This window comes from Cnephaeus nilssonii (assembly GCF_951640355.1).
Source record: "Cnephaeus nilssonii genome assembly, chromosome: Y".
Taxonomy (NCBI): domain Eukaryota; kingdom Metazoa; phylum Chordata; class Mammalia; order Chiroptera; family Vespertilionidae; genus Cnephaeus; species Cnephaeus nilssonii.
In genome coordinates this window covers 5,556,606-5,581,494 of record NC_137096.1, presented here as the reverse complement: position 1 = coordinate 5,581,494, position 24,889 = coordinate 5,556,606, and the positions used below count along the sequence as shown (strand labels likewise).

The 24,889-nt window shown below is 46.0% G+C and overlaps 1 protein-coding gene across 1 annotated transcript in view; it reads left to right on the top strand.

Moving 5' to 3' along the window:
• Positions 1–24,657, top strand: part of LOC307096504 (histone-lysine N-methyltransferase PRDM7-like) — a gene marked incomplete at both ends in the record, with an annotated part of 40,892 nt that extends 16,235 nt beyond the window's left edge. The window contains 5 exon segments of the mRNA XM_079766168.1: positions 18,407–18,501; positions 19,307–19,414; positions 23,198–23,386; positions 23,668–23,817; positions 24,474–24,657. Of these exon segments, the coding sequence (XP_079622294.1) occupies positions 18,407–18,501; positions 19,307–19,414; positions 23,198–23,386; positions 23,668–23,817; positions 24,474–24,657 (726 nt within the window).
• Positions 24,658–24,889: the final 232 nt, after the last annotated feature.

The window sequence follows — 24,889 nt, the reverse complement described above, 5'->3', positions numbered from 1 at the left end:
AGGGAGAGAGAGATAAAAACATCAACATCAATCAGCTGCCCCTGCATGCCCCCTGCTAGGGATTGAGCCAGCAATCTGGGTATGTGCCCTGACCAGGAATAGAACCAGTGACCTCCTAGAGCATGAGTTGATGCTCAAGCACTGAATATACTGGCTGGGCCAGTAGTTTTTCTCTTCAGCATGACTTGGAAAATACATGTATAAGTAAAGGTCACTGTAGTTTCATCCATACAAGATGTGAAATGGCCTCTATTGCTCCTTGAAAGTGCCTACTCTGACCATATATAGAAAATCCTTGATATAGGCTTTCTGGATTTCTGAAGAAGATGTAGTGCATAAGAAGAAAAAGAAAAATAGACTGTGAAGGAACACTTAGTGGGAGACAAAGCTTGCATTGTCAACACAATAAGAATGATTTGTGGGTCAGGTCTTACCAGGAGACAAAGTGTACGGCACAGGCAGCCTTAATCAACACCTGACCTGACCAAACCTTTCTCCTTCAGCAGACCCAAAGCCAGAAATCTATCCATGCCCCTCCTGCTCGATGGCCTTCTCCAGTCAGACATTTCTTGGCCAACATCTGAAACGCAATCACTCCTCTGAGATTCTGCCAGGAACATCCGCAAGAAAGCACCTCCAGCCAGAGGAGCCTGGCCCAGAGGATCAGGATCAGCAGCAGGGACATACTGGTACACATGGCTGGAATGACAAAGCTGAAGGTCAAGAGGTCAAAAAAAGGTCCAAACCTTTGCCTAAAAGGATCAGGCAGAGGAGAATTTCACAGACTTTTTCCAAACCTCCAGGAGAACAAATGGGGAGCTCTAGTGAGTGTGAGAGAATAATGGAGGAAGAACCTAGTAGAGGCCAGAATGTGAATCCAAACAACACAGGCAAATTATTTGTGGGAGCAGGAATGTCAAAAATTGTAACAATCAAGTCTGGAGTGTGTGGGCAAGGTGTGGATGATGAGTCATATATTGACATACACCAGAGGACACACTCAGGGGAAAAGCCCTTTGTTTGCAGGGAGTGTGAGCAAGGCTTTACACAGAAGTCACATCTCACCAGACACCAGAGAACACACTCAGGGGAGAAGCCCTATGTTTGCACAGAGTGTGGGCAAGGCTTTACACAGAAGTCACATTTCATCAGACACCAAAGGACACACTCAGGGGAGAAGCCCTGTATTTGCAGTGAATGTGAGCGAGGCTTTACACAGAAGTCAGATCTCATCAAACACCAGAGGACACACTCAGGAGAGAAGCCTTATGTTTGCACGGAGTGTGATCGAGGCTTTACACAGAAGTCAGATCTCATCAGACACCAGAGGACACACTCAGGGGAAAAGCCTTATATTTGCAGGGAATGTAGCCGAGGCTTTACAGATAAGTCAGGTCTCATAAGACATCAGAGGACACACTCAGGTGAGAAACCCTATGTTTGCAGGGAGTGTGGGCAAGCCTTTACACAGAATTCAGGTCTCATTAGACACCAGAGGACACACTCAGGGGAGAAACCCTATGTTTGCAGGGAGTGTGGGCAAGGCTTTACAAAGAAGCCACATCTCATCACACATCAGAGGACACACTCAGGGGAGAAGTCCTATGCTTGCATGGAGGGTGAGTGAGTCATTAGCCCTAAATCATATCTCAACAGCCATAGGACCAATGTAGTCACCATATACTTCATACTCCAGCACTGAGGGGACTTTAGAGGAAATCTGCTGGCCTCTTATCCACCCCCAAAGTTGTAATTAGTACAGAAGTTTCTGGTTAAATCCTCCACTTTCATGACAAAAGCTGAAATCGACAATCAATTTCTTAAGTGCTGAGGGCATGTCTAAACCAATCTCATCCCTTTTTTCTTTGGCCACATTCTAATAAAATTTGTTTTGATACAAATCTGAATCCTATATACCTCATTCCTTATCACTGAAAACAGAATTCCTGGAAGGTCACAGAGATTTTGTACTTTCTGCTACAAAAACTCAACCCCTAGAAAGGCATAAACCTGGAGTCAGTTAGGTTCCTGTCCTGCGAGAAGGTTATGAGACAGACTCACCAGGAAAGAGAATTCCCTGGATTCCTGGGAAGTGGGAATTTTTATCCTAATAGGCTCTCCCCTCCTACCCTTGGCTTCTCTTAGCTCCTTTCCTGGTTTCCTCAGCCCTCTCTAGTTTCAGAGGTGAAAGCCAATGAGGAAGTGTATGCATATGTGTGTGTGTCTACTGCATGTGATAGTCTGGGAATGCATGTACCTGGTCTCCCTCACTCTCTCCTTGTTGGTTCTTTAGGGTCAGCATCTTATGGTGCACAGCATGTGGACTCCAGATCAGTCCACGAGGGTTTGAGTCTCTGCTCTGACCTCACCAACTGTGTGACTTAAGGCAAGATTCTCAACTTCTTTGTGCCTGTTTGCAATCTATAAAATGGGAGGGTGACCCCAGCCATTAGTTTGTCATTCAAAGTTGAGTCACACAGGTAGCTTCAGACACCAGGTGGTTTGGAACGCAAGTCTTGATGAATAGCTTTCAGTGCCTGTGTCTTCCAGGTCTGTAGTGGTGGACAAGGGAAGGTAGAGAGGGCGCAGGGGTCTGGGAACCAATTCAGAGCTGAAGCAGGGGCCACTGCTCTCTCTGCATGGACTCAGCTGCCCTGAGAAAGAGACATGAGGTCAGGGATGTACCTCCCCCAGATCACCACACTCCCACTGAGCCTGGGCAACCTCAGAGCCTCTCTCAGCACAGGCAGGTGGCATTGAGAATGACTTGGGAAACAAGACCCTCGCCACCCCTTGCTGAGAACTGCTGGGTGCACCTTATCTGCACATGTTTGTATTTGCGAAGCCTACCACACAGCAGCCCCTGCAGTGCATTGACCTTGTACCTGGGTCCACGGGGTTTAACTCCCCTGACCCACCTGGAAATTAATTACTGTATCTTTACACTTTCGTTAGTCAAATAATTTAGGCCATTGGCCATGTCTGCTCTCCTGGGCATGTGCACTTGCAGTCTGATTGCTTCCTGGCCCTTCTCCAACCCTCGCCCCTGTTTCCATCCTGTTTCCCCAGGTAGCTTTGTTCCCAAAGATCAGGTCATACTCCAGGCCACCTCTTCCTAAGCTGCCCGCCTCTAATACAGGCATGTTGCGCCTGGAGACATTTGCAAACTTCTCAGGGGGCAACTGACAGCAGAGCTGCCTTTGCAACCACACATGCCTCCCAAGCCCTCTCTCTCAGTTCTCTAAGGGCCTGTCAGAGGATTAGCAGGTCCTGCACTAATCATGGCCTTGCTAAATTGAGGTCAGCTACAGTCTCCATGGCAACCCCTGTGGAGATTTGGGGAGGTGCCCTTCCCCCAAGCCTGCCTGGAGTGGAGAGACTGGGGCCCATGCCTGGCCCTCCCTGCACATACACATTGAGAGGACAGTAGTTTGTGTTGGTGGGCGGTAGCTGACCCTGCCTGCCCTTGGTAACCTGTGGGCAACTCTGGTCTCCAGAATAATTTGGGGTCCCGCCAGCCTTGGGGTGTCAGAAATGGGATGAGGGCATGGGGAGGGGACTGGATAAAGAGGGTGGGGGAAGAGAGTGGAGAGAGAAGAGTGACTGACTTGGGGGCAGGGAGAGACTCAGAGTTTGCCAGTTGTGAACAGACAGAAGAAGATAGCAGAGAAAGATCTCTACTCTCTCAGACCTAGAGAATGTGATAAAAAGCCAGAGGGTCAGGGTTCAGACCCTGATAGAAATATGTTCCAGAATAGTTAGCAATAGGGAGGGAGATCAATAAGGGGTGGAGGTGAAAGGAGAGGAAGGGGAAGAGGGGAATAGATTAACAGGTAATGGAAGTACAGACATGGAGATTGTTAATGTAAAAATATTCAAACCTGTGAAGAATTTTAGTGAGTTTATTTGAGCCAAACTGTGGACAATTGCCAGGAAGCAGTATCTCAATGCATTGAATAATGCTCCATAGAATGGGAATTGCTCATCTATCTTTATATATTGCAATCAAAAGAAGGGATGTAGGCGGGTTACATGAGATATACTTAGGTGGGTGCAGGATAATTAACAGTTAACAATTAATGTGATAATAATAACAATGAAGGAATTTGTGGTATCTGTCCTGATGCCCAGGCACATTAGGTTGTGTCCCAAGAGGTCCGGAAAAATGGAAGTTACCCAGACATTTCAATGACATGTTATCACAGATGCAAAAAGACAGATAGGCTCAGTTAAGGTAAAGGTTGACCTTGTCAGTGATGTTACTGGCCTAGGAGGTGACTACCCACCATAACTGCTTTTAGTTTAATTTCAGACCATCCTTTGTGGTTACTTTAGATCCTTGAGTTTGCAAGACTGCTATGCAGGCCTTCCCTGAGCTTGTCAGGTTGGCATGTGGCCCCTTGCATCCACAAGAGTCAAGGGGCAGAAAAGAATAGAGGAATACAAAGGCAAGATGGGAGAAGGAGACAAAAATAAGAGGGACAGTAAAATGGATTGAGCGTTTTCAAAGACTAAGAGAAGGTGACAGCAAGAAGAGAGCCAGAAAGAGTTGGAGGGAGACTTGTCAGGAAAACTAAGCCAAAACTTGACAAAGAGAATAAAAATCTGACTGGGAGCCCTGTCTGACTCCCTAATCAAAGCAACTGTTTTAAATTACTTTGGTGAGAGTCCATATGCTAAGTTGGAAAACTTAATAGGATGCAAATGCTCTCCATTCCTTAGAAAAGAGAACCCCAAGTTAGAGCTGTGTCACCCTGTAGGACACTAAGCAGGATTCCAGCATCCAGAATTAGGGGCCTCCTTCCAGGAAGGAGCCTTTCTTGCCCACTCACATGTTCCTGCCTCCCTGGCTCCAGGGCCTTGGTGGGCTGTACTATTAACAGGAAACCCCTGGTTGGGCTCTGACTGCCTGTCCCTGTGTCCAATAAGGACGCTAGGGTTGAATCCTATAAGGCATTTATTGAGAAGGCAAGCCAACCAAGGCAGAGTGCTTATAAGAATTCAAATCCTTACAGCAAAGTGCAGGGGACAGGATTTTAAAGGGGAGTGGGCTGGGGTGAAGGTAATTCAGCTAATGCAGCCCTGGTCCAAAGACTTCAGCTATTGTCTTTAGTCATCAGGGGATGAGATGATATTGATGAGATAGACAATATTTTGACTCCTGGTGGCAGTGCCTGACCAAGCTTATCAGTTCTGCTTGCAGGATACACAGCCTAGTCACCTCCTCACAGGCCTTGAAAAAGAAAACTTAAGAAAAACTTAACCTTCTCTTCACATATGAGATACTTACCCCCCTACTCACATAAATCTCTGTGTTTTAAGATTTAAAATAGTGTTTATTTTTCAGGTCAATTCAGGTGCTCTATCTATCAGGTTGTAAGTCCCCTATCAGTACCACCTTGTTTCAAGCTAGTGCAGACACAGGTCCTAGGTGCAGCCACTCCAAAGCAGTGTGGCCACTCCACAAATAAAGACCCATTAGGCATTTCTCCCTGATTTTCACATGGCACTCATTCAAAAACAGTTTCACTATTTTGATCAGGTGCTACTTTCACTGGGTTCAAAATGCTAAAAGGATAAGGCGAGAAGCCTGTCCTGTTATGGCAGAAATCAGGCTGTTTGGGAAGCAACAAACCAAACACACTCAGAGGTTCACAAAACGACTGCTTATTTGCACTGATGCTGGCTCAGCAGAGACCTCTCCAGAGGCTGAGCACTGAATGAGGAGGGCTTTGCCTTATATACATCCCTAGGTTCTTTGTGTCTTATATATGGCATACATATACATTCTAGACATTCTTTCTACAGCTAATTACATGTTAAGCTTCTGGGTATGTGTTGCAGTTTGGGGAGGAGGAGCAGGCACCACAACCCCAGACAGCAGAAGCTTACTCAGCAACAGACCTTGCTGGAGCAGAAGCAAGTGAGATTACAGAAGCTGAGGCATGGTTATGGTGGTGCAAGCAGGAAGGGGTCTTGCCATTTCATTCCCCACTTTTGATTCTCAAGCTGCCTTTAGCAGACTTAGAGAACATCATTAACCTTAAAGTGTAGTGGACAAAGCTCTGGCTTGGAGTATTCAGCTTTCTGACATACCCTCTATATAGGCCCACCATGACCCCTCCTCCCTAGTTCCCCTGGCTCCTAAGCCCTGTATAGGCACTTTCCTGGTAGGAACATTGGGGAAGGCTGGAGGTGTCAGTGAGAGAGATTAGTGACAGTAAAAAAAACAGTCTTATTTTGGTTGGGGAAAACAATAAACAAGGAGGGTGAGAGGAAAAACTGTTAATATTGCTGACAGAGAAATGTAAGTAAGGATGCAGGGTCCAGCACTGAGATCATCAGTCCAACAGGTGGTGACTTTAGGGTATACTGATGCAGTGAGTCCTCAGGCTTTTGTGTAGACTGATTAACAGGTTTTACTGTCTTCATTCGGGTGGTCTGCAGAGGATTGTCCTGGCTGGGGACAATCCAACCACTCAGATTGGGCTGTGTTTACTGGGATATGGTGCCTCCAGGTGTTCAGACCTGCAACTCTAAGGGCTGTGGGAGTAGTTAGTATGACAAAATAGGTCCTTTCCAGGTTGGTTTGAGGGGTTTGCTCTTCCTGTCTTTTACCTAGACTTGATCCCCTGGTCAGTGGGGGTGTACAGTTATTCCCAGGAAAATGGGTATTCTATCAGTGTCCCATCAATGTATATTAAGGACTTTTTTGTCTAGTCTTTGTAGTTGCTTCTGAATTTCTAAATTTCCTAACTCTTTTATGTCCCCCTTGAGTTTGGTTAGTGGGGGAGGTCTCCCATATAGGATTTTAAAAGGGGAGAACCCTATCTTTGTCTGCAAGGTAAACATACCTACAGGAGAGCCAGAGGTAGTATATCAGTCCAGGACAGGTTGGTTTCCTGACATAGCTTTGCCATAGCCTACTTAAGAGTCCAATCCATGCGTTTTACTCTTCCTGAGCTCTGGATCCAGTTGGCTTGTGTAAATTCCATTGGATGCCTAGAGTTTTAGCTACTTGCTGTACTACTTCTGCCACAAAGGCTGGGCCATTGTCTGATCCCATAGTTAATGGATCGCATATCTCAGGATGATTCTCTTACTAGAGCCTTGGTTACTTCTCTTGCCTTCTCTGTATGCATGTGGTAGGCCTCAACCCAGCCTGAGAAAATACAGACAAACACTAGGAGATAATTATTTCCCCTGCTGGGTCCTATTTCAGTGAAGTTCACCTCTAGATCTTCGTTAGGTGTTTGGCCACAGCACTGGATTCCAGCAGTCCCAATGGGGCCTTGTCTGGCATTGTTTTGTACACACAGGACTCAGTATTGGGTGACTGAGGCACAGAGGGATGGACATTGAGCAATCATGTATCACAAACTCAATAAGACTTGGATAGTGAATCCAAGATGGCTGCTGATGGGGCAGCAGGCTGAAAGAATGAGAGATTGAAGGAGAAAGTGAAAGGAGAATGCATAAACGTATGGGGAGTGTCTGTATCTGTGAGTGATGGACAGCTATATTCCATAGGACTGTTGGGGACTGGAGGACTGGGTTTCCCTGGCTGGGAAGCCTCTACTATTGCTGAAATATGTCCTGGAGTGGCTGGTTCTGCTGCAGAGACTGCACCATCTTGAAGGGGAGACAGGCTGTGTTTGGAAGCTCAGCTTTACCTTTAACTGGGAGACAGCTGATACCTCCTGGGACCCTACAACCACAATGCCTAGGGAACAACAACCTCAAACCCAAAAACACTGAGATTCCAGCTTCCCAAACTGCAGGTGCCTAAAAAATCTGTCCAGGGGCAGACACAGCTGTGTCAAATATTCAGACAGGCCCTGCACCTTCTTACAGAGCAGATAGAAGGAACAGCTGAATTGAACAACATACACCCGGAATTGGCGAATTAAACACAGCTGGTGAGGCAATCCATGGATGTAAAGGTCAGATATTGCCTAGAGAAAAGTGAGATCTGGGATCTAGGCTGCAGGGAGAAACACACACAGCAGGGACTAGAGTCTCAGAGGAAGACTGTGCCCCATAAAATCCATGGCCGTTGGGTTAGAGTCATCCTTTGATGTGGAAAGGGGTCCACAGGGCTGCTGATAGAAGGGGATTCTAGATATTAGCCCACAGCTGGGCTTGGCCCAGAAAGGCAGCCTGAAGTTCTATAATGGCTGTGCAGTGCTGGGGAAAAAGATACATGTCTGCATGATTCATTGGTCTTTTTTACTTTTTAACTCCTTGCTTTTTCTTGCAAAGTCCAGTACATAGGATTCTCCAATTAAAAACACTCACTGAGACTGCAGGGGAAAGTTGTTTTTGTGGAAACTGGGGAACAGAATGGGAAGAGACAAGCAGGAAACCAGCTCTGGGACAGTCCGGCCCTCTAACCGAGTATTAAGTTTGGCAGGGAAAGAACAATCTAAACACTGGATAGAGGGGTCTTTTAGCCCTGAATATTAATACAGAAACATAGCCACCCAGGGGTTGTGTCATAAATTGACTCTTATGTAAATACAACCAAAACAAAAGTGAGCAGAGATATCCTGCCTGCTTGAAAACAGGGCCATGGCTATGACACAAAGGAATATTGGATCGCAGGGAACTTCAATACTGTGCTGACTACCTGACAAGAAACAGACGTGTCAAGCAGAACAGTAGAGGAAGTGAACAACCTTCACTACTTCTCTTTATTTTTTAGGAAACTAATTTTTTTTTCTTACTTGATTTAATTTATTATTATATTTTTACTTATTATTTTTATTACTATTATCTTACCTTTGTTAAAGCTATATTTTATTTTTCTTTATTTTATTTTTGATTAGTGTTCTACATTCTATTTTTATTTTTCATTTAGCATTATTTTGCTCTATTAAAATTTTTCCTTTATGCCAACACTCTCTTCCTCACTCTCCACCCTTTTCATCCTGTTTTTCTTACCCTGTTCCTGCTTTAGTTTTTGTCTATCCTTTCTCTTTACTCCCTGTTAAAAATTGATCTTACTCATATATCTAATTTCCTCTACCCTTTAGGATTTATGTTTCCTTGCTGATTTTTTGAATCCATGAACATTTCTCTCTTATCTTTCTTTACTATCCAAATTGTTCTTCCTTTTTTTTACCTTTTTCTTTCTTTCTGTCTTCTTGTTGTTTGTTTGATTGTTAGTTAGGTTTTTGTTTTTTCCTTTTCTTGCTTCTGTTTTTCCTCTCCTTGCATGTTCTCTTCTACTAATAGCTTTATTAATTCCAATCACCAACTCAGGCCTGTCTACTCTCTATTATTCTCCTTTTCCAACAGTAGACAAATACATAGATAAATAGATTAAAAACAGGGGAAATTATACACACACACATTAGAGGCCTGGTGCACAAAATTCTTGCACTCGGGGGGGGGGGGGGGGAGGAGGGCGCCGTCCCTCAGTCTGGCCTGCACCCTCTTGCAAGGAGCAGGCCTAATCTGTCAGTCAGACATCATTAGCACTGCTGCAGAGATGGGAGAGGCTCCTGCCATTGCTGCTGTGCTCACCAGCCATGAGACCGGATTCTAGCTGAGCGGTGCTTCCCCTGTGCACTGACCACCAGGGGGCAGCTCCTGCGTTGAGCATCTGCCCCTGTTGGTCAGTGCACATCATAGCAACCGGTTGTTCCACCGTTGGGCCGAAACCGGCTCTCCAACATCCTCTGAGGGGTCCCAGATTGGAGAGTGTGCAGGCTTGGCTGAGGGACACACACACCCCTGTGCACGAATTTCGTGCACCAGGCCTCCAGTACATTCTTAATAGGGACTTTAATACCCCAAAACACCTCTGGAAAAATCCTCTCAACAAAAAATCAGCAAGGAAACATCAATCCTAAATGACTCAAGATATCAGATGTAATTAATATCTTCAGAACATTTCACCCCAAAGCCACAGAATATACATTCTTCTCAAGTGCACATGGGTCATTTTCAAACATAGGCCACATATTGGGAAACATGCAAAGTTTCTTCAAATTAAAAAAGAGAGAAATCATATCAAGCTTCTTCTCAAATCACAATGGCATAAAATTGAAATCAACTACAAAGAAACAATAAAAAAGGAAACACATGTGTTTGCTTTTTTATTGTTTTTTTTTGTAGTTGACAACAATTATTGGGTTACCAAAGAAATCAAAGAAGAAATAAAAATGCACCATTGCAACAAATGACAATGAATACACAATAATTTAAAATCTATGTGACAAAGTCTGAGAGGGAAGTTCATAGCTCTACAGGACTACCTCAAAAAACAACAAAAAACAACAATAAGAAAAAATGGTAATAAAATATCTAACCCTACAACTCAAAGAATTAGAAAGATAGCAACATGAAAAGCCCAGCGTAAGCAGAAGGAAGGAAATAATAAAGATCAGAGCAGAAATAAAACAACATATAGACAAAAAATAAAACAATACAAAGATCAACAAATCCAAAAGCTGGATTTTTGAAAGGATAAACAGGATTGATGAACCTCTAGCTAGGCTCACCAAAAAGCAAAGAGAGATGACCCAAATAATCAAAATCAGAAATGAAAAAGGTGAAGTAACAATTGGTCCCACAGAAATATAAAAAATTATGAAAAAATACTTTGAACAACTCTATAACAACAAAATGGACAACCTAGATGAAATGAACATATTCTTAGAAATATACAAGCTCCCAAAACTCAATCAGGAAGAATATAAAGCCTAAATAGGCCAATACCTACCAAAGAAATTGAAGCAGTGATCAAAAATCTTGCAGCAAACAAAAGCCCTGGTCTGGATAACTTTACAGGGGAGTTCTACCAAGCATCCAAAGAAAAACTAAAACCTATCCTCCTCAGAATATTCAAAATATTTAAGAAAAAGGCACACTTCCAGGCTTTTTCTATGAAGGCAGCATTACCCTAATCTAAGGTGACCAGACTTCCCGCTTTTGGCGGGACAGTCCCAATTTTTAACAATTTGTCCCGCGTCCCGTGGTGTTTTAAAAAAGTCCCAATTTTTGGAAAGAATGCACTACAAGCTAGGGAACGGTGGGAGAACGGGAAGGGAATATACGGTTTTTGGCGGCCATGTGGCTATTTAGCCAGGATATGAGTTTTATATTATTTTTGTTAATTTTATAATGTTAGACTTTAATAATAACAAATAATTGTTGAGAACTGATTATCGAGAACTGCTTATCAAAGTTCGCATTGTTGATCAGTTATTAGAATCCGACCACCATTGTTTGGACTTAAAGAACAATGGCATTTTTTGGGATTGGCAATGACGAAAACATTTTGTAACTGTCTCTCAGATGATACACATCGTACTGTGTGCTAGTAAGCTAGTTAAACAAGTGATGTCATTATAAATCAGCTATTCAGATAATTTAGGTAAGTAATGTATTTATTTATTTCATAAATACATAAATTTTCTTGAATTTAGCAGACAGTACTCGTATTATTTATATTTTATAGTTGCGACAAAAAGTCTAGCGCCAGCCTTGAAAGTGACACTTACGACTTACGTTATAAGTAAGAACAAGCCAGCATTACCCTAATCCCAAATTCAGAGGAAAAATAATACAAGTTAGTATTGTTATTATTTAGAAAGAAATATAGGATTAAAATAATTTTTAAAATATAGTTACTTTATAACAATCAAATTAATTTAATTTATAAACTAACAATAAAATATGTTCATGTAATTATGTACCTACTTACTGTGTTTTAAGCAATATGTATATAATAATTTATAATATAATTTTAAATTATTTTTTTTAGATTTTTAACATAATGAGTAAGAAAAGAGGATGCAAATTCAACGATGATCTAAGAAGTGAATTTCCTTTTATTAAAAAAACAAAAGTGATTACAATATAGACCTAATTTTTAAACAAGAACCGCCCCCCCCCCCCCCCCCAGCGCTGAAACCAGTTTGGCTCAGTGGATAGAGCTTCGGCCTGCGGACTCAAGGGTCCCAGGTTCGATTCTGGTCAAGGGCATGTACCTTGGTTGTGGGCACATCCCCAGTAGGGGGTGTGCAAGAGGCAGCTGCTCAATGTTTCTCTCTCATTGATGTTTCTAACTCTCTATCCCTCTCTCTTCCTCTCTGTAAAAAATCAATAAAATATATTTAAAAAAAAAAAGAAAAAAAAAAGAAAAAAAGAACCCGCCCCCCGCCCCCCCCCCTGGTCAATGGTGTCCCACTTTACCAATGTTAAAATCTGGTCACCTTACCTAATCCCAAAACCAGATAAAGACACCACAAAAAAGAGAACTACAGGCCAATATCTCTGAAGAACATAGATGCTAAAATCCTCAACAAAATTCTAGCAAATTGGATTCATCATTACATTAGAAAGATCATATACCATGACCAAGTGGGATTTATCCCTGGGATTCAAAGATGGTACAATATCCACAAATCAATAACTGTGATACATCACATAAACACACTGAGAGACAAAAATCATATAATCATCAATTGATGCAGAAAATATTTGACAAAATCCAACACCCTTTTTTGATAAAAACTCTGAGCAAAGTGGGGATAGAGGAATCAAACTTCAACATTATACAAGCCTTATATGAAAATGCTATAGCTAACATCATACTCAAAGGGCAAAAATTAAACTCATTTCCCCTAAGAAGAAGAACAAGCCAGCATTACCCTAATCCCAAAGCCAGATAAAGACACTACAAAAAAAGAGAACTACAGGCCAATATCCTTAATGAACAAGGATATTTTTCATTGTCAATAATAACTTTAAAGGTAAATGGATAAAATGTGCCAATCAAAAGAAACCATCAAGATAACAACTAGAAAGTCCACTTCATGGGAGAACATATTTGCCAATAATATTTCAGATAAGGGTTTAATCTCCAACATTTATAGGGAACTCATAAAATTTAACAAAAGGAAGATTAATGACCCAATCAAAAAATGGGCAAAGGATCTAAATAGACACTTTTTGAAAGAGGACATTCAGAAGGTCCAGGTACATATGAAAACATGCTCAAAGTCACTAATCATCTGAGAGTTGCAAATCAAAATAACAATGAGATACCTTCTCACACTTGTCAGAATGGCTATCATCAACAAATCAACAAACAGGAAGTGCTGATGAGGATATGGAGAAAAAAGAACCCTCTTGCACTGCTGTTGGGAATGCAGACTGGTGCAGACACTGTGGAAGACAGTATGGAGTTTCCTCAAAATGTTAAAAATGGAATTCCCATTTGACCCAGTAATCCCACTTCTAGGTCTATATCCCAGGAAACCAGAAACACCAATCAGAAAGGATATGTGCACCCCTATGTTCATAGCAGCACCATTTACCATAGCTAAGATTTGGAAACAGCCTAAGTGCCCATCAGCAGATGAGTGGATTGAAAAACTGTGGTACATCTATACAATGGAATACTACACTGCTCTATAATAGAAGGAACTTTTTACCATTTGCTACAGCATGGATGGAACTGAAGAGCATTATGCTAAGCAAAGTAAGGCTGTCAGAGAAAGATAACTGTCACATGATCTCACTCATATGTGGGATATAATGATCAACATTCTATATAATAAAAGCCTAATATGCTAAGTGTCCGGTCAGCCAGTTGGCTGTTAAACCAATCAGAGCATAAATTGCTAATGATATGCTAAGGCTGCTCAACTTCCCGCTACGATGTGCACTGACCACCAGGGGGCAGATGCTCCAACTGGTAGGTTAGCTTGCTGCTGGGTTCCAGCCAATTGGGACAGAGCGAGGCGGGCCAGACAGGCCCTGGAGCCCTCCCTCGGTACCTTCCTGGCTGGCCAACCTCCCACATCCCTCCCTGGCCCTGATTGTGCACTGGTGGGGGTCCCTCAGCCTGGCCTGAGCCCTCTCAAAACCTGGGACCCCTCAGGAGATGTCAGAGAGCCAGTTTCAGTCCGATGGCAGAACGACTGGTCGCTATGACACACACTGATCAGCAGGGGGCAGACGCTCAACTCAGGAGCTGCCCCCTTGTGGTCAGTGCGCTCCCACAGGGGGAGTGCTGCTCAGCCAGAAGACAGGCTTATGGCTGGCAAGCGCAGCTGCAGTGGCGGGAGCCTCTCCCATCTCCATCACAGCGCTAAGGATATCCGGCTGACGGCTTAGGCCCGCTCCCCACAGGCCTAAGCCGTCAGTCGGACATCCTCTGAGGGCTCCTGGACTGCAAGAGGGCACAGGCTGGGATGAGGGACCTCAAACCCCCAAGTGCATGAATTTCATGCACTGGGCCTCTAGTAATTTCATAAACAAGAATAGATCCAGAGACAAATGGTAGAGGAAGGGGGTTAGAGAGCAATCAAAGGACATGTATGCATGCATATTAGCATAACAATGGACACAGACACTGGGGCAGTGGGGCTTGCCCAGATTGGGAATGGCTGGGGGGTCAATGGGGGAAAAAGGAGACATATGTAAAACTTTAGACAGTAAATAAATAAATAAATAAATAAATAAATAAATAAATAAAGCCTATCTAATAAAATAGTAATATGCAAATTGACTGTCACTCTAACAAGATGGCCACCCCCATGTGGTCAAAGATGGCCGCCCCCATGTGGACACAAGATGGCCACCACAGGGCCAACAGGAGAGGGCAGTTGAGGGCAACCAGGCCTGCTGGGGAGGGAAGTTGGGGGTGACCAGGCCTGAAGGGGAGGGCAGTTTGGGGGATCAGGCATGAAGGAGAGGGCAGTTGGGGGGACCAGGCCTACAGGGAAGGGGCATTCGGGGCAACCAGGACAGCAGGGGAGGGCAGTTGGGGGCGACCAGGCTGGCAAGGGAGGGCAGTTAGTGGTGACCAGGTCCATAGGGGAGGGCAGTTAGGGGTGGCCAGGGTGGCAGGAGAGGGCAGTTAGTGGTGACCAGGCGAGCAGGGTAGGGCAATTATGAGCAATCGGGCCAGCAGGGGAGCGGTTAGGCATTGATCAGGCTGACAGGGGAGTGGTTATGGGGTGATCAGGCTGGCAGGCACAAGTGGTTAGGGGCAATTAGGCAGGCAGGCAGGCGAGTGGGTGGGAGCCAGCAATCCTGGATTGTGAAAGGGATGTCAGAATGGAGAGAGTGCAGGCTTGGCTGAGGAACACATTCACACCCCATGAATGAATTTCATGCACTGGCCCTCTAGTAAATAAATAAAAGACTTCTAGGGCTTTTTTTTCCAGGTGGGTCAGTTCATGTTGTAGGAGGACTAACCCCTGGGCTAGTTTTCTGGCACACAGATCCTGTGGTCTGGAAGTATCCACCAATACTTCTTAGTCATATTTCCTTCATCTTGCTGTGTCTATTCCTTTTTCTGAGCTGTGTATTTTGGGGGTGTGTGCAGTTCTGGAGCCAGTATGATTTGGGGTGGTGTTGCCTGTTCTCTTGCGGCTTGTTTAGCTGCAGTGTCTGCCTGCTACTTCCCCTCTGACACTGAGTCTTTTCCCTTTTGGTGTCCCTTACAGTGGATGACTGCTACCTCCTTTGGTTCCTAGACTATCTCTAACAGTTCTAGGATTTTATTTTAGTTTTTGATTCCTTTCCCTTCTGCCATAAGGAGTCCTCTTTCCTTGTATATAGCTCCATGTATACGTAGGGAGCAAAGGCGTAGTGTGAATCAGTATATATGTGAACCCGCTTATTCTTGCTAAGCTCTAATGTCCTCATCAGGGCCCACAGTTATGCTCTTTGGAGGAAAGGCCCTTGCCTCCAACATTTTGTAATCCAAAACTATTGCTTACCCAGCATATCTTTTGCCATTTCCATGAAACTACTGCCGTCCATGTACAGAATGATGTCAGGATTTTGCAGTGGTTTATACAGGATCTCATGCACCACCTGTGGCCCCCAGCTGGCATTGTCGGGGCCACAGAATGGTCTATTGGTTGTGGTCCCAGTAGTACTCACAATGGTGACTTCCCATCCTGATAGGGGTGCTACCCTTTGTGTCACCTCAGAGTGTTCAGCCCCTGTGTCACCCGGTGGGGTTGGATGGCCCACGTCAGCAGCCAGGAGGGCCACCTGGTGCTTCACATTCTTTGATTTGCTTTCTTCCTGGCTGTGTGGTCCCAGTTTACAAAGGGGTGATTGTGGGCGATTTCCAGCAATTCAGTACACTCTTTCCAAGGGATCCCTCTAATAGCTGAAGCGTTTGTCAGATGTTGGTTTGAGCCTGTCCTAGAAGGGAAGCATTGACCATGCATTGGTTCTCAGGGACCTCTGGGTCAAATGGAGTGGACTCTGTAGCCCTCGCAGAATCTTTCATAGAAGTCAGCCGGACCCTCATCTGGTTTCTGTAAGACCTCGGAGGTCTTTGCCAGGTTTGTAGGCTTCTTGGCTCCTGCCCTTATTCCTTGGAGGAAAGTGAGTCAGTATCTTTCTAGGGGATTTTTTTCTTTCTCTGTATTTGGGTCCCAGCGTGGCTCCTCATTGGGCAGGGCTTCCCGTGCCCAGGCCTCTGCATCTAAATGTTCAGCTGGTGCCTAAGATTGGAGCCATTTGCTGGCCTCAGTAACAATTTTCTGGCATTCTTCTGTGTTAAACAAGGTAAGGAGGAACTGTTTGACCCAGTTGGGTCTCTGAGTCTGAAATATGGATTCCAGGAGCTCTATCATTGTCTGGGGTTTTTCAGAATATGGAAGCATGTGATGTTCCAGTTGAGGAGGTCAGTGGTGGAGAATGGCTGATAGTTAAAGACTGATCCCCCCTCTTGTGGGGTCCCATCAGGATCTACTCTCGGGGGACTCTTCATCTCCCGCAGTGTCATCTGCATTGCCGCTGGGGGTCTTGGTCCTTGGGCCGCTGACCTAAAACATCCTCCTGTAGGCTCAGGTGTCTCTGGTGAGGGGAAGACTGGCTTCCTCAGAATCCCCTTGCAATATGAGAGGCCGCTGTACTTTTAATGAAGTATTTCTTTCACTTTGTGCCACGAGACCTTACACTGTCTTTGACCAGTAATGCAGAACCGGACCGAGGAAAGTTTTGATCTGAGCTATGTCCAACGATTAGTCTATGTAAGGAAACGGGTCCAGGTGGCCAGGGCTTCCAATGACTATCCTATATACTACAGCCTGGACTGTGGGGACATCCAGGGAGACTTAACTAGTCCCAGCATGTGGGATCCTGGTCCGGGCAGCGTGGAGATGGAGTGGAGAACTGGGCCAGAGAGATGAGGGCCCAGGGCCCAGGGCCCAAGGGTACTCCAGGCTCTTACTTTCCCTCTACTCCCCTGCAGTATGTTCACACACAGTGCATGTGGACAAGTCAGCATCCACCCTGCAGGCGGCCCAGCTGTGTGAAATGGCATCCCCCTTTCTTCTGCTTTCCTCAAGCCTTACTTTCCCTGTCCATGACCGTGGCTCAGGTCTTCAGTCTCACCTTGACCCTAGTCTATTTTGTGGACCTATTTTTGATTTTTCCTCCCCTAACTTTTATCTCGGCCCTGTCTCTGTCTTTAATTCAGCCCATGTCCATCTCTACCTCCAAATCCATCGCTGTCCCTCTCCTTGTTTTGCTCTCTAAGCCTCTCCTTGCCTCAGTCTCTAGTTTTAACTAATTAGTTGCAACTGTGTCTCTGGCCACCTTTGATCCAGGTTTCTGTCTTGCCCTGTTTCTCTCCTATGGAGTCCTGACCAGGACTCCTACTGCCCCAGTATCAGTTCTGGCGGTTCTGTGTCTCAGTGGCTGGGCCCTATCCCCAAGCTAGGGCCCAAGTGCTGCACCCCCGACCCTGATTCAGAGCCCAGTTTTCTGGTGACTCAGGTTGGGCCAAGGCCATGGGACTGGGAACCAGAAGGTGTGTGGGGCAGGAGACTTGGGGGCAGGCCAGGAGGTTTGGGGCTGCAAGGACTGCGGCAAGAGAGGAGGTAAGGAGGGAGGGTGCAGCCTCTGGTTACCTGTGGGGAGTGGTGAGGGATGGCCGCTGGCATGGGGCAGGCTTGAGGTTTCCACCAAGGACCTCAAGGAGGTGATGGGGAGGAGTATGAGATGCAGGGGTCTGGGGACATAGGGGTCCTCTAGTCACCCCTGGAGCTGTCCAAGGCTCGGGGTCCTGCAGCACTAACACTGCCTCCCTCTGACTCCCCTGAAGGAGTTCAGCCCCACCCCGACCCACCATGTCCACCATTTCTCCCATGGGGCCAGGCCATTCCTTGTGCAAGAGCAGGCCTTCAAAAGCTTTGGGCTTTTTATTTAACCACTGGCACTCATCTTTGGGACTGCCCTCCTCTGGGTCGAGAAAGGGACTGAAAGAGTGCTAGAGGCCAGGACAAAGAAGCAGAGGCCAGGATAGGGAAAGAACAGGACAGCACTGTGCTGGACAGCTGTGTGCCCTCTCCGCATCCTAACAGAAGGAGAGGTGAAAGGGATTGGGCCCTCTGTCTCTAGGGCACTTCTGTGCCAGTGGGATGGCTGGACCCTGGCACCCATTGATGAGGGCATGGACTCTGCCATCCATCTGGGATGGCTGCAGCTTTCCCAGATATCTGACCTGCAGGGGTAGGGACCATGGCCCAGCAGAAGAGACTCCATCTGCTCCTCCCTCCCCAAGGGCCCCAGTCTTGATTTCTTCTCAGGGATGAAGGTGAGGGCCACATTTCTTTTCCCAAACCAATGTGAGGATCAGGTGGCACCATGCAAGCACAGTTACCAGCAGACAGCCTTTTACACACACACACACACACACACACACACACACACACACACACACACACACACACACACACCGATTCAGACAGGGTTCCAGACTCCAACCCAGGAGTTCCCCCTGGAGGTGATCAAGCTCCCCTTCTACCTTAAAGCTGGGCCTGAACTGGTCCTGGGTCCCCAGGCACACTTACCTATCTGAAGTCCTGGCAGGCTTTTCTGTCCTCCTGGAGTCCTTTTGAGCACAGTGGTGGCCTGCTGCATTTGGGACCAGTGAGGGTTGGGTTCAGTGAAATTACCAGCATCACGCCTCCCTTTCCTTTGCAGGTTCCTGCAATTAGCAGTCCCTCCCGCTGGCTTCTGACAACAGTGGCTCAAAGGGCCAGGGAAGCTGTTGGCATTATCGTCAGGAAATCAAATGTTATGGCAGAAATCACTGGCAGGAAGCGACAAATGAAATACACTTAGAGGTTCAGAAAAGGACTATTCATTTGCACTGATGCTGGCTCAGCAGAATCCTCCCCAGGCTGAGCACCAAATGAGGCAGGGCTTTGCCTTATATACATCCCTAGGTTCTTTGTCTCCCATATATGGCATACATACACATTCTAGATATTCTTTCTGCATTACAAGTTAAGCTTCTGGGTGATTGTTGCAGTTTGGGGAGGAGGGGCAGGTGCCACAACCTTGGACAGCAGAAGCTTGACCTGCAGTGGATCCTGCTGAAACAGAAGCAGAAGCAGCAAGCGAGATTACAGAAGCTGAGGTGAGGTTATGGTGGTGCAAGCAGGGAAAGGGCTTGCCATCTCAGTTCCACCAATGTACTTCATTTAATCATTTACTCAGTAAGCAACTACTGGGTGCCTGAAAAGTTCCAGGCACTATTCCTGGGCCCACAGAGACAGCAGAGAGCTCCACAGACAGGCTATAGTTCATAGGCAGTGAATGACAGACACACAATAAAGCATAGCTGGGGAGGTTACATTTGAGCAGAGATCTGCAGAAGGATAGGCAACAAGCTATACAGATGAGAGGGAAGAGCCCCAGTGCTGGGGCTGACCAGAAGACAGACCCTGAATGATGGATGAACTGCTATTTATGCACACTGCTATTTATGCAGCCTGATGGAGGGCACTTCTCCAGGTCTGCTCATCCTGGGAAAAAGACTTGGGGGATTTAAATGATTATTTCATATATATATATATATATATATATATATATATATATATATATATATATATATATATATACAACATAATGTCCTATATAATAAAGGCCTAATATGCTAAGTTTCCGGTCATCTGGTTGTTCATTCAATCAATCAAAGTGTAATATGCTAATGATATGCTAAGGCCACTCAACTGCTTGCTATGCACTCACTACCAGGGGATAGATGCAACCAATAGATTAGCTTGCTGCTGGGGTCTGGCTGATCAGGACTGAGGGATATGGGCCAGACATCTCCCACAGTCCCTCCCTGCCCTGATGGTACACTGGTGGGGTCCCTAGGCCTTGCCTGTGCCCTCTCGCAATCCAGAACACCTTGGGGGATAACAAAGAGCTGGTTTTGCCTGATCCCACAGGCCAGACCCAGGGACCCACTGTTGCATGAATTCAAGCACTGGGCCTCTAGTCTTACATATAAGAAGAGATCAAAGAGAAAAACCCTACAGTAAATAGATGAGTACTCATAAACGGGTGGAGTGGGACATTAGCCTTAGAATCTTATTTCACCCTAACCCAGCACAGCACATGGGTTCTGAGTGGTGCAAAGTGCAAAGAGCAGAGACAGAGGATTCTCTATGTTCATAAAATGGTTAAGTGTCCCCCAAAGATAAGGAAGCAAACAAAAAACACCAATCAGTAACCAAGTTACATCACAGACAGATAATAACTTCCACTAAGAGTTTCTAGTGGCTGATGACTTTAGAAGGAGAGCAGGAAGGATCCCCAAGATTAAGAATTCTTGACAGCTGCTGGGAAGTTCCTGCAATCCCTGCCATGTGTTCAGCCTGCTATAAGCAGCTGGGCCCCTAGCAAAGTGAAATATGCCTCATCCTTAAACAAGTAAAAACAAACAACCAAGACACATAAAACAACAGTCAACAGACACTCATATATACAATATTTACAGGCACACATAACACACAGACAAGACTTAATAAATCAGTTCTTTTCATGGATCTTTCAGAAGATGTCTTACAGTGCCCGGGACTTACAGCTAGAGTGCTGCCCAGGGTCTCACAGGTGGGGTGGCCAAGTGAACACCCTCAAACAGCCTGTTGTTCAAAGATCTCATCAGATTCTCCTCTCAATAGCAAATATTGGCTGTCATACAGAGTTGTTTTAGCCAAAATCTGCCAGTCCCACGGTGCCATATGGTAATTTTTATACAAAACATTAAGGCGTCCTTTTGTAAATGGACTGTTAGCCCATATTCTCTAGTTGATGAGCCATCCCACACCAGAGGTGGGGGCCTGGAGGCCTTAGGTATTATAGCCTTTACAGACTCTACTTCTGGATAAGGGGGCAGAGGTAAATCCTCCTGGCATTCTTCAGGCTTTTGATCCTTAATATAAAGTGGGAATAGTGCAAGAGCCCGCACAGTTAAAGATGACAAAGGCACTTGTTTTCCCTGTGCCTGATTTATCTTTAAATTCCTACCTACTTGTCCCAAGAGATCAACATCTAATGTTTCATCATTAGGGAACCATGGATTATAAATTATAGGCACCGTTTGCTTTAAATAACTTTTTAAGTAACAAAGACATCTGTTACTCAGAGGACAGTTTCTGTCCTAAGTGAAACCTTGCTGAAAAACAATTCCCTCGAACTTGTAAATGCCAAGCAGGCTCCAATGACTCACTGTGCAGTTACTTTTCTTAACTTCCTCTTTGTTTTTGAGGGTTCCGCTATGACTTGGTCCTCACATGGGGAACCTACTAGCCAGGGCTGGCCTGCAGACCCTGAATGATGGATGAGCAGATTACTCCAACACAGTTTCACTGTGAAAGAGAGGACTAAGGGGTTGCTTGGCTCAAGGGACCAAGCAGATGTGATTTCCTTCCTCACTAGGCTTTTATTACAGTTTGAGATAAAGTTTATCTTTCAGATACAATCAGTAGGGTGAGTCGTCATGTAAGGACACATGTGTTTTCATTGTCCTCTAGGCAAGGGCATCCGGAGATTAAGCATAAGAATTCCATAAACACCCAGGGGTCTGCATATGCACAGACTTGTTTGGAAAGGTCAAGGGATAATTAGGGGCACCACCTACGATACTCCCCTGAGTCTCCCCTTAGTGGGAATTCTGACAAACAGGGCAGGCAGCCTTCAACACACTTTACTTTTCTTGGAATATCCTCCTTACAAGCTTTACAACCAAGTCTCATGCTTCCCCACACCTCTACTCTGGGTCAAGGAACCACGGGAGCAAAGGCCCGAGTCAGGATTTAGCAAAGGAGAAGAGGAGGCTTTGATGTCCTCAAGGAAACTGGTGAGGCCTGTGGCTTTTCCTCAGGGAGAAGTATGAGGCAGGAAGTGCTCTGAGCAGAGTGACTAGATCTGACTTAGTTAGTTCTTACTGACTCGTTCTGGCTGTTATGTAGGAAATCCTCTTCCTCCTCTATCTCCAGGTACTTCCGATGGTGCAGGACTTAGGGAGTTTCCCTTCCATGTAAGGTTCCTATGACTGCTGTTGCATAGCATTACTAAGTTAGTGCTAAATTTATCATCTTAGATTACCAGAAGTCATAAATGTGAAGTGTTTTCTCTCTGGGCTAAAATCAAGTTTTTGATAGAGCTGGCTTCTGGTGTTCAAGAGTTCAGTACTCACCCCTGCCTTCTAAGTGAAACCTTCTGCCTCCTCTTTCCAGGACTCCTGTGATTACATTGAGGGCCCATTCTGATAACGCAGGATAATCTCCCAACTCAGGATAAACTTAATTGTACCCGTAATGTCTCTTGCTATGCAAGGTTATTTATTCATAGGTTCCTGGGATTCAGATGTGGATGTTTTTGGGAGATGTCCTTGTTCCGCCTCCCACACTGAGGACTGACTTCTCAGCGAGAAGCATTAGAGCTGGGTTGCTCATCTGCTCATCAGTATCTGGGAGGTGGGTGATGGTTTCTAGATGCTTGAGGTTATAGGAGGTTTGGGAGGTATGGGGAGGTGAAGAGAGTGAAGTTTTACCTGTGTTTTGATCTAATGAGCGAAAACTAAGTGGCATGCTCTTCTATGAGTGTGCAGTGCTTTTAGCAGTGGGGAGGGAAGGGCCTGACAAGCCTCTGAGCAGGGTTCTGTGCTCCGTGTCAGTGCATGGGAAAGCTGGGTAGTGGTTGGGACTCCCATGTGCTCAGATATTAATGCCTATATGTCTCCCTCTTACAGAGGTCAAGAGGCCACCATTGTGGGCACAGTGGTAGCTACTGTGGAGGGGCAAGGAGTATAGAGCTCGTAAGGTGCATGGCGCAAGGACGTGGAATGAAGACAATCCCTACCTTCAGGTATTGGGGAAGGCACCCCCTGGAGGATTGGCCTCTGCCACAGTACTAAGTGGGACTGGAAGTCCGTCACCCTGCACATGAAGTTGGAGGTATTTCAGAGAGCTGAAGAGGGTGAGAAGCTGATGCAGATCACCCAGGCTCTGGCCTGGTCACCTCCTCAACAAAGACAAGATCTGAGCCACTTCTCAGGCATCTATGCCCAGCAGTGCCCAGCAGCTGACTGGCTGCATGGGTATGGAGATGGGTCATATGAAATGCCTGCTGAGTCTGTGGATTGAGGAGCAGAAACAGCAGAACCTGCCTGTGAGCATGCAGCTCATCCAGGACAAGGCACAGGACTCTGCACAGCTGCAGGGCGGTGGAGCCCAGGCTGAGACCTTTGGCGCCAGCAATCACTGGTTTGCCTGTTTCAATGCATGCCAATGTGCTGCTGATGGATGACCCAGCTGTGGCTGATGCCCAGGCCATTGCCTGCTACCCCTCAGTGCCAAGTCTTCAATGTGGATGGCACAGGCCTTTTCTAGAAGTGGCTGCTAGAGCTGGAGGGGACAGCCAAGCTGAGGGGCCCAAGGCCCCTAAGGACCACCTGACCCTGCTGCTGGATGGCAACACAGCTGGTGACTTCAAGCTAAAGCCCCTGCTGGTGTACCCCTCAGAGAACCCGTGCGCCCTCAGGGGCTGCTCCAAAGCCAGCCTGCCTGTCTGTTGTCTGGTGCTCCAATCAAAGCGACCGGCTGACACCCAGCATTTTCCAGGAGTGGTTTACTGGCTGCTTCTCCCCTGCTTTAGAGAGCTATTGCACCAGCCACCACCTCCCACATCATGCCCTGATGCTCCTGGATGGCGTGCCTGTCACCCTGCCCACCTGGGTAGTGTCTCAGCCTGCATGTGTAGGGAGCAGCTATCCACTTCCCTTGTTTTAATTTGTGTGCACTGACTATAAAATAAAGCTTCGGCCCTAACTGGTTTGGCTCAGTGGATAGAGCATTGGCCTGTGGACTGAAGGGTCCCAGGTTCGATTCCGGTCAAGGGCATGTACCTTGGTTGCGGGCACATCCCCAATAGGAGGTGTGCAGGAGGCAGCTGATCAATGTTTCTCTCCCATTGATGTTTCTAACTCTCTATCCCACTCCCGTCCTCTCTGTAAAAATTAATAAAATATATTTTAAAAAAATAAAGCTTCATCTGGTAGGCTGGGTCACTGTTTCCTTATCCAGGCACAGTGATCCGCCCTAGCCCCAGCTGTATTCTCTTGTCTTTCTTCTTTAATCCTTCACTGACCTTCCTCGGGCTCACTGAACCTGGCCGTGCTGGTGCAGCACATGCGTGCATGTTGAGTTTCTGCCCAAGAACACATTGGCCCTGATCCAGCCCACAAATCAGGGCATCATTGCCACCTTCAAGGTCCATTACCTGCACCACATGCTTAGCCAGCTGGTCCAGGAGAAGTATGGTGGAGACCCGCCCTCCATGCAGGAGTTCTGGCGCAGCTATACTTCATGACAGCAGTAGACAACATTGCCCAAGCCTGGGAGGTGTAGGGAGCAGCTATAGGTTTAAGCCTCGGACTGACCTGTTGGCAAGGCCACAAACAAGTCCCAGCTTAGAGGGCACAGCACTCTTACCATAATTAAGCTTGACCTTATGATGCCCCTATCTGGTAGCTAATGGACTGTGGGAGGTGCAGCAAGTGATGCCAAAACAAGTAAAACTCACAAGAACATTGTAACTATGG